Source organism: Hyposmocoma kahamanoa, unplaced genomic scaffold, assembly GCF_003589595.1.
Source record: "Hyposmocoma kahamanoa isolate Upper Pololo Valley unplaced genomic scaffold, ASM358959v1 92, whole genome shotgun sequence".
In the NCBI taxonomy this organism is placed as follows: domain Eukaryota; kingdom Metazoa; phylum Arthropoda; class Insecta; order Lepidoptera; family Cosmopterigidae; genus Hyposmocoma; species Hyposmocoma kahamanoa.
The window spans coordinates 16,346,682-16,357,109 of record NW_020654748.1 but is presented as its reverse complement, the minus strand read 5'-3'; the positions used below and the strand labels follow the sequence as shown (position 1 = coordinate 16,357,109).

Here is a 10,428-nt window from a genome sequence, read left to right as displayed (position 1 = left end):
ATGGTTGGTAAGCATATGCTAATGTAAATATGAAAAACCGTTCAGCAGCGTCTCATGTCCTCTAACTGGCAGCAAATTTACTAACAATTAAAGAAGATTATGAATGTATTTATATTAAATATATAGAGATTAAAAAAGCCGTGGCTTATGAGGCTACCACTTCTCAAGCAGAGGCCGTAGGTTCGTATCCGGGCTCAAACTGAGTTTTCCGGAATTTATGTGCGAAATATAATTTGAAATATACCATAAGCTTTTCGGCAAAGGAAAACAACGTGATGAAACCTGCACGTAGAAGAAGGCTCACTATCCTCAAAACCTTTGAAGTCCCCAACCCGCATTGGGCCAGTGTGGCGGACTATGACCTAAACTCTTGTCGGAGATTAAATATGTGGTAGGGATAAAATAAAATTTATGTGGTGTTAGTTGATTGGTGCAAAATAGAACCCCCGGCCTATGTATAATGCGCACTTGACGAGCGTTTTGTTACTGCTTCGAATTCTGTTGCATTCGCAACAAGTATTCTGGATAAAGCCCTCGGAGTTAATTTTGTTATTCAGGTTGATACTATACTATAGTATAGAAATTTTCCTGGTTTCTAGCCAGGTGATATGTATGGTTGTTTGTGTTTTCATTTAATTTATTTTTACTTCAATAACATCGCTTTTATCTTAGCATCCGATATATCTTGCTAGTCACAAAAATTTTATAAATTGGTTTTGCCCACTGCACTGTGTTCGAAATACACTGATACGTGTATGTTATTGAACATCACAAAAATAATATCCAATAGCAACATCCAAAAACCTTCTGCTTATTTAATAATAATAATAAATCATTTATTCCAAGTTTCTCAGACTCAATTGGTTAGTACAAACAATTGGTTAGTTATTTAGTTTCACCGTCAAAAGCAAGTACAATGCTTACGTTTACGTCGCCTAATTGGGATTGCTTAATTGAAACTACCTAGCACGGGAAAACATATACATACAGTGACTAACGCCGTTAAGGCAATCGTTTAAGAGTACGAGATAAAAAAAACATGGGCAGGTTGTGTTGAGTAACTAATTGAGGTAGGTATAAGGTGTACCTCACTGTAACTAAGTCATCATTGATACTATAAGTTTATGGATAAGCTACGATGTACTTGATGTTGCATTCTACTATACTTAATTTTATGGGATTAGGAAAAACGTAAACAAAGACGCAGTGATCGTAAACTTTTTCTTCAGTCAACAAATTACAGCAAAGAAAAACAGCCTCAGAATTGATGACAAATGGAATTTTAGAAATTACAGGATAATATAATAAATTATGTTATTATTTTATAAAAAGTTTCCGTTTAATGTTTGGAAGCTCTGTTTCTTCAATGTTTGTATAGTGTAAATCTTTGAAATACATAGATTAAGTAGAAAGACATAAATTTTTTATGTAATTTACAATAGTAACTGTTACGAGTAAAATAAAACGTAATAATTACATAAAGGTAGTTAAAATATTTGAGAATTTTATTTCAAGGTACTGCTTTGTTTACAAAATGACTGAATATAATGGTGCCTGATAAAATAACCCAAAATTTCCTTCTGCCCAAAGCTGAAGAAAATCGAAGTATAATAGCATTAAATCGTCATTAATGTACGTTCCACATATATGTACCTAAAAATGTTGTGTTTTGATAAATCGTACTATGTATGTACCTTTTTCTCTATGTCACATGCCATCACATTCGTATTCTATGTACCTATTAATATCTGTCTGTCACATCTTTTGAAAGTTCTGAAATATTTAAAATTACAACTTAGAATTTCAATAGGCTTCAACTGAAGTGTTCTATATTTTACTACAAATACATAGTAAAAGTATTTATATTATAGCCTCGACCTGGTCACAAAATAAACATTGAGATGTAGGAGCTTATCTTGGCACATTAATTAAATCAAACTTAAGTATAAAGCAATTGTATTGTTATCGATCGGGAGTAATCCGCAACACTAGATGACATTGTTTAGGCCTAGGTTATAAAGTTTACACTTAGATCTAAGTGGTTTTCCATTCCAGTTGTTGACTTGAATTAGTCGGTATATAGAAATGACTCTAAGCGTGGGAACAGTATGTTAATTATTTTCAATACATATTTTACTTTGTTTTTTTTTGTATGATATCAAGTGACGGGACGAACAAGTCGTGCGCCTGATGGTAAGCTACACGTCTATCCATAACAGTTGCAGTGCCACTCAGAGCTTTAAATCGCAAAGATCTGAGAGGCACAACCACTACGCCCGACACCCTGAGACATAAGTTGATAAGTCCCATGTGCCTGTAATTTCACCAGCAGTGTAAGGTTACACTTCAAACCCGGAACACAGTAATGCTAATATTACTACTTGGCGGCAGAAATAGGTAAGGTAATTTCTCTGGACGAACTCTATCACAAGGAGCTCTACTTCTACTGAAACTTCTGCAGTAATGTTATTTTGATCAACGCTTATACGTTGTTCAGCTGGAAATATTTATCAGGTCTCGACTCTTTTAAAAAGAGGTATCAAGCAATATAGTCTGAATGTAAGTTGATTTCTCGTAGGTATGTGATACACAAAATTTAAGTAGCCTACTGCTGCTACTACAGTTTGAATTATACTTACAGCTTCTGCGTACTTGGATGACAAAAATCCGTGGTATTGATCTGTTTAGCTCTTGCAGATTGCTCTATCATACATATTTGAAATAAATATTGTAAATGATAAATATATGAAATCGTTTATTTACAAAGAGCAACCCCAGGACTGCTCCAAAGTTTCTTACTGATTATTTTTAAGGGAACCTGCTTTATGAATGAGTAGTACAGATTAATCAATGTGAAGATTTCTAGCGTAAGTTACTTACCCATGAAATACAGGTTATTTTAATGTGAGTTTGGTGTTAAAAATTACATAATACTCATTTACTACCTGTTACCACAGTTTTACACACCATATTGTAATAATACTCTGCTATTACTATATAGTGTAGAGTCAAATATTATTCTTTGGTAGGTACAGTCGGGGACACTGTACAAGTAACACATACAGTTAGATTTCACTACGTTTTTTTTTGTACGTACAAAAGAAATTGAATTTAATTTAAACGTAGCAAACTTCCATTTTTTTACACTTTATTTTAAGTCTCATTAACACCTTGATTTTTCCATTTTTCCATTATTTAATTAAATAAGAACTAAATTTACAATATGATTTTGAGGCTTTAATTGCCATATCGCTTTTGAGACGAAAAACCGAATTTACGCTTAAAGCGGTTTGCGCTTTATTACTTATGACGACATAATTGCGCAAGTTTGCAGTAAGTGAAACCGGAAAACACACAATGTTACCATAAACACCATAGTAAAACTATTAGGTAGACAAATAACACTATAATGGTTACAGGGGGCACTTAGCCAAGTTATGAAGTTTATAAATTGACCATGACTGCCGTGGTACTACGGCGTGAAATTGTGCTTTTTGTCCGCTTGTATTACTATTCTAGCAAGTACCTTTGTATGTACTGAGCACGAGTTTTGAAAATGGTTAAAGACCGGCGCCCGCTAGCGGGACGGTATGGCAAGGGATCCTTCAGCATCCCTACATGCAAGCGCACACTGACGGCAAATATGCAGCGGGTTTCCTTATGCATGCCAAAGAATACCGTCGCGACATCCTGCTCGCGCATCAAGCGCAGGCCACACCGCGAACGAAGTTAACTAACGCAATTTAGCACACGTAGTTGCATACAATCAAGTATGCCAGCTAAGCTAACTTAGTTTAGCGTAGCTCACGTAGTTGCGTGCAAGGAGGGCTTAGGGCCTATATACACGGCGTATTTTATACGCGCAGACGACGCGCAGAGGACGCGCTGATGACGCGCGTTAACGCGATTCAAACGAGATTCAGTCGTAGCCAGTAAACCTATGCACACGTTCACAAATTCATAAGCGCCGTAAACGCGCGTTTCACCCGTGTTTGTGAAACGGGCATTTACGGCGCGTACTCTCAATAGTAGCACCTTGGCGTCGGTATAGATAACACTGCTTACGCTAGCTTTATTAGTGATTTTAAAAAGAAAAAAATGTAAACGTCGTTTTTCCCCTGCCCCCTTTCTCAGTCTTGCAACGCGATGTTTTGATGCAAACGCGCTTCGAATGAGCGTTTGTATCGCGTTTTTCGCACGTTTGAATCGATACAAATGCAACAATCTGCTTTTCGAACATCTTCGGCGCCGTAAACGCGTGTTCAAAGCGCGTTCGTAAAAGGTGCGTTGTCAGCGCGTATAAAATACGCCGTGTGTATAGGTTCTTATATTTCTTGTACCTCCAGGTTTCAATAGGGTGTTTCTCTTCACCGTTAGTAAGAGGTATTACTACTAAACATTTTTCAGAATGGCTCTTTCGCCCTTTCTACAAAACGACGACGACATGTAGACGAAATGTAGGTACCTAATTAATAACTTACAAAATATAGTCATAGTACGTACATGGCGTCTCAGGGATTTGAAACTTCGACCTCTAAATTGAGAAGCAACCATTCTCTTACTGGGCTACCACTGCTCCTATGATCTGCATATATCGCCTGCCAAATTTTTGACTGCGGTGCCATGTCGTTAAAAATAGTAAAAGTAGAAGTATAAATAGTAACACGTCACGTCTTTCGTCTTATGCGATTTGCCAACAGGTCCACCAGAGTCAAAGTGGTTTTTCGATTAGTTTGTTAAGCGAGTATAGTCCTGATTGGTATTTGTAAAATACACATTTGTATAAACCATTAATAAAATCTTGTCTCTTTAAAATACATCTGACGTTTGATAAAAAAAAACTATTGCAAGATTAGTAATGTCACGGACGAGTTTATATTATATGATAGATATACAATTTTGTACAGATGACTGCAATATTTAGCTACGTAGATTTATCATCTTCCGAACTTCCTCGCCAAAATGTGATAATTTGCGGCACAGCACACTACGCGTTATGTGTAGTGGTATTGGGATACGTTGCAAGGTCGCGATACGCACTTCAACTTTGCGTGCTCCATGGTCATGGCTAACATTTTGAACAGGGTTGTCACGAAAGCCCGAAGTCGATTATCTACCAATGTGGGGTCGAAAACATCTGTGTTATTTTCATTATTATGTTATTGATGTGGTAGATTAGTAGGTTTATTTTTAATTAACTTCAAAAAAGGAGGACGACTTTTTGTGTGTATGTTATGCGATAATTCCGACATTTGTAAACCGATTTCGGTGATTCTGTTTTGTTGGAAAGGGGTACTTCGGTAGTAGTTATTAGATTTCACAATCTTCTACATTTTTGGTATAATTTACTATTTTTTTCTTTGTTTAACTGGGCTATAAGCGTGTTCGAAGTGTTTTTTTTACATTTTTTGAGATTTTGGTAAAGTTTTGTTGATTTGACCGCATCCGTTTACCATATCAATACCACTACATGTGTTTATTGCAAGCATTAACTGTCATTTTATTTGTTTACTCCATGTGTTTGTTAGGTATACTCCCTTAAAATTATGGGTTTTTTTATCTTCGATTTTACTTTTATTACCAAAGTTTTATTACAACATGTTTACACTACGTTGAAATTCGATCAAAGGAAAGATAAAAATTTTATGGAGATGTTGTCGGTTGATAACTTATAAGTATTTTAACCGACTTCAAAAAAAGGTATTCGCCTGTATTTTTTTATGTGTATGTTACGCGATTACTTAAAACTTATAATCAATATCATAGGCTATAGGATTTGGATATTTTAATGATTGCCTGCTCAGCTTCAAATTTGAAATAAAATGATTCTTGTTTACCAAAAATTTGAATATGACATTAAAATAAAATTATATTAAGTAATTATATTAATGTGTAACCTATTGCTATATGAATAATGTTTTTTTATATTTTGATTGTACTTTTTAGCTGTACTCTGTGTATGTATTGTGTTGTTTTGTGAACCGATTTCGATGGTTCTTTTTTGTCGGAAAAGCGGTACCTAGTAGTAGTACTATTCAATTTTGAAAAAATATTCCAATATGTTTATTGGATTTGACCCACATTCCGTTGACCAATTTCAATAAACGAATCAATGTCAATAATGTTCAAATTCAAATTCAAAATTATCTTTATTTCATAGGTAAGCATTATTACACTTGAAATCGTCACAATAGTTAAACTCTACCGCTAATTCGTAAGGCAGATTCCCCTGAGAAGAATGAGCAAGAAACTGCGTTGCTCTTTGTAAATAACATTTACAATATTTTTTTTATTTGAAACATCAGAGATCGAGACTACCTACATGAGCTAAACGGGTTACTACCACGGATTTTTGTCATCCAAGTACGCAGAAGTTGTATAATAACCTTTAGTATAAAGTTTTTGTTTCACTATAGTTTTAAACCTCGTGAAAGGCAAATTTTGTATATCAACCGGAATCTTGTTATAGAAGCGTATACATTGCCCCTTAAATGATTTTTTGACTTTGTGAAGACGACTATCAACAAAAGCTAGTTTATTTCTATTCCTCGTATTAATGTTATGTCTGTCACTATTTTTCATAAATAAATTACTATTCCTTTTAACATGAATTACATTCTCATAAATGTACTGTGAGGCTAGTGTAAGAAAGTTAATTTCCTTAAACTTATCTCTCAAAGATACTTTGGGGCCCAGATTGTTAATTGCCCTAACTGCACGTTTCTGCAGGACAAAGATTCTATTGATATCGGCGGCATTACCCCAAAGCAAAATGCCGTATGTCATTAGACTGTGAAAGTAGCTGAAGTAATCCAATCTAGCGGTTTCGACGTCTGAAAGTTTCCTTATTTTTTTAAACGCGTACACTGCAGAGCCGAGCCGTATTGATAACTTACTTATATGGGGACCCCATTGCAATTTAGCATCTAACGTTATACCTAGAAATACAACTGTATCCGCAAGATTCAATTTTTCGTTTCTAACTACAATGTTTGTAACCGTCTCTCTAATATTGGGTAATGTAAATTTCACACAATTTATTTTTTTCTCATTAAGAAGTAGGTTATTAACAGCAAACCAATCAACTACTTTAGATATAGCAATGTCGTTCCCAAACGACACTAATTGATCTGCAGTCCTCTTTTACAATCCTCCAACTCCGGGGCACCCTTGCCATGGCCACACTAGCAATAATCGCGGGTGCACCGGATGGAGTTGGTGAATTTTTAAGTGGCGGCCATAGTCCGCCACGCTGCCTGCCTCATTACGGGTTAGGGACTTCACACGTTTTCCTAGGGTTGTGAACACATCCGTGTGCAGTTGCTGGTCTGCCATCGGACGCGTCCCCAGGTGGCGGATAGGGGAACGGCTCCCAGATATGGGAGCTACCGGCTTCGGCCGGCGCGGACCAAAACCAGCAGGGAGGGAGGGAAGATAGCACAGGTTCTGTCCGGCGCTATCCAACCCGCAACCGAGACGGTGGGCGGTGTCCGGTCCCCAGACCGGCTCCGGCCAACCCGTAATCCTACATTGAGCGGGACCGGGGGTCCTCCTCATTGAGAGGAGGGCCACGAGGAAGAAAACCTCTATAAAAATTACCCCAATCCTAAGCTCTAGCGCCCGGCGATGGGATGAATGGCTGGAGGGTATCCAGTCGTTAGGGCGCCCCAGTGGGGAGCTCCCCCCCTTTCAAAGCAAAAACCAAAATGGAAAAGGCTAGTTTTGAAAATAGTCCCCAGGCGGGTCCCCGAAAGGGGGAATCCCGCCCATCCGCTTCGGCGGGTGGCAGCCCCTCGTACTCTGGGGGGGGCAAAAACTGCCTCGTGAGTCGGCCGGAAGCCGACTCTCGTGAACACAACATGCGCACACGCTCAATGGACTCCGATTTAGCAAACATTAGGACTATACTTAGAAACAATGGTTCGAAGGCCTCCAATATGGAGGTGAGGATTCTCTCCGACTGTGAGTCGGAGGGTGAGAGGATGGTCTCGGCCTCCTCAGACGTAGAATCCACCCTCTCGGAGGGGAATTCACGCGCGGTATCGCGCTCCGGGTCGGCCAGAGAGGAGGAATCCTCAAGGGCCCCCAAGCGCGCCGCCCCCCCGTCGAACGAATCTATGGAGCCCGAAAGGGCTCCAAAGATTAACACGGCCCGTAGGGGCAGAACTAGAGGCCCCGGGAAGCCCTTCCCCGGTGCGGCGACGGCAGGGAGGGGGCGCTCCAGCTCGTCAGAGTGGAACGCCCTCCAGAACGAAGCGGACGCCGCCTTCTTCAAGGAGGCCCTGGGTCGGGATCAGGCCGGGGAGGCTGAACCCGATGGCACGGCGGGCCTCATGCGAGAGACCCTGGCCCAGGAGGCACGAGACGGCCTCGCAGCAATATTGGCGGAGACCGCCAAGTCCTCTAACCTCAAGGGGACGGTGGTCAAAGCCATAAAAGAGGCCGTCAGAAAGGTAGAAGGAGCCGTCGATTTCCTTCACCGTGGAGAGACGGCGACGGAGGCGGCGCGGCGGATGTCGGAAGACAACCGCCGGATGAGGGGACAGCTCGCTGCCCTGGAGACGGAGATGAAGGCCCTGAGAGGGGCCTACTCCTCTGCCATGGCCAAGGCCAAGGCACAGGTGGCCCCACCGCCGCGTAGCTCCGCGGAGATGCACGCGGGAGTGAGGGAGGCCATCGACGATCTCAGGCGGGACATCTTCTCCTCGATGAGGAATATGATGGACGCCCGCCTGGGGGATATCGAAAGACGCCTCCCCGCGGAGTACCTACGCCCCCCTCTGGGCGGCAGAACAGGGGCACCCGCCCCCGAGGCGACGCCTGCCGCCATCGCCGTCGCCACAGCCGCCCCGAGGTTGCTTCCGTCCGCCGCGGCCCCCGAGTCGACACCGGGCCCCTCCCTGGCCCGAAAGGCGCCTGCTGGCCAGCGGCCCAACAAGAAGGCCAAGAGGAAGGCTCCCCCGCCGAAGGCTACTGCCACCCCTCCTGCGGCACTTCCCGCCATTCTCGCCGTCCCTACCGCCCCTGACGCGGCAGCCTCCACGCCGACTGACCAGGCGGAAACGCCCTGGTCACAGGTAGTCGGTCGCAAGGCCAGAAAGGCCAAAACGGCAACTGCCGCCCCCCAAGCGGCACGGGCCCCCGCCAAGGCGGCCCCCAAGACGGCGCCCAGACCCAGGGCTCTCGCCACCCCGAAATCATCGGCGGTGGTGATCACGCTGAGGCCCGAAGCGGTGGCGGAAAAGGGGGCCACCTATAAGGGGGTTCTAGAGGCGGCGACCGCTGCGGTCGATTTGGGCAGCCTCGGCATCCCGCACGTACGTGCGGAACACCCAGACAGGTGCCCGCATAGTCGAGGTGCCCGGGGCGACTAGCGCCGAGAAGGCCGACACCCTGGCGGCCAAGCTGGAGGAGGTGATCGGGGGGCTGGCGACAGTAACGCGGCCTACCAAAACCGCCGATCTAAGGGTCACCGGCCTTGACGAGTCGGTGACCCCGGAGAAGATCCAGGCGGTGGTGGCTGCGAAAGGCCAATGCCCCCAGTCCGCCGTGAGCGTGGGAGCCATCAGGCTGGCCCCCAACGGGAGAGGGTCAGCCATCGTCCGCTGTCCGGTGACGGCAGCCCAACGGGTGGCGGCTGCCGGCCGCATGTTGGTGGGGTGGTCCTCCGCCGGGGTCCATGTGATGGAGCCCCTCCCCATGCGCTGCTTCAGGTGCATGGGGATTGGCCACACCAGAGCCCTCTTCCCGTCCAGTGTGGATAGGAGTGGGCTCTGCTTCAGGTGTGGCCAGGTCGGACACTCGGCCTCTGGGTGCACGGCAACCCCGCGGTGCTCGGTATGCACCGCGGCTCGCCGTCCAGCGGACCACGTAATGGGGGGGCGATCTTGCGCTCCCCCTCCCACTAAGGGCAAGCCGGCGGGGACCTCAGGCTCCCCCCCTATTGAGGGACAAAGTATGGAGCAGTAATGCCAGCACGCCACCATATTATACTGCAGGGCAACCTCAACCACTGCGCCAGGGCACAGGACCTATTGGTCCAGGCCATGGCGGAGTGGGGGGTTGCGGTGGCTGCTGTGGCGGAGCCATACTTTGTCCCCCCGCGGGGGAATTGGGCGGGGGATCGGGAGGAGACGGTGGCCATAGTGGCGTCGACTGCCGGAAACTCCCCCCCTCTAGTGGTGAAGGAACGCGGGTCAGGGTTCGTGGCGGCGAGGTGGGGAGAAGTCATCCTAATTGGGGTGTACTTCTCTCCAAACCGCTCCCTGGCCCAATTCCAGGCATTCCTGGAGACCCTAGAGAGGGCGGTGAGGAGGGCAGCTCCGACGCCGGTGTTGGTGTTGGGGGACCTCAACGCCAAGAGCGCGGCGTGGGGTTCTCCGGTCACCAATGCCAGAGGGCCAAAGTTGGAGGATTGGGCGGCAGCCT

The 10,428-nt window shown here is 44.5% G+C and overlaps 1 protein-coding gene across 1 annotated transcript; it reads left to right on the top strand.

The window, feature by feature from the left end:
* The first annotated feature begins 7,706 nt into the window (after positions 1-7,706).
* Positions 7,707-9,969, top strand: LOC113236767 (tropomyosin-1, isoforms 33/34-like). The gene is made up of 2 exons (XM_026472935.1): positions 7,707-9,263; positions 9,337-9,969. The coding sequence occupies exons 1-2, from the start codon at positions 7,707-7,709 to the stop codon at positions 9,967-9,969; spliced, it is 2,190 nt and encodes a 729-aa protein (XP_026328720.1).
* The last annotated feature ends 459 nt before the right edge of the window (positions 9,970-10,428 follow it).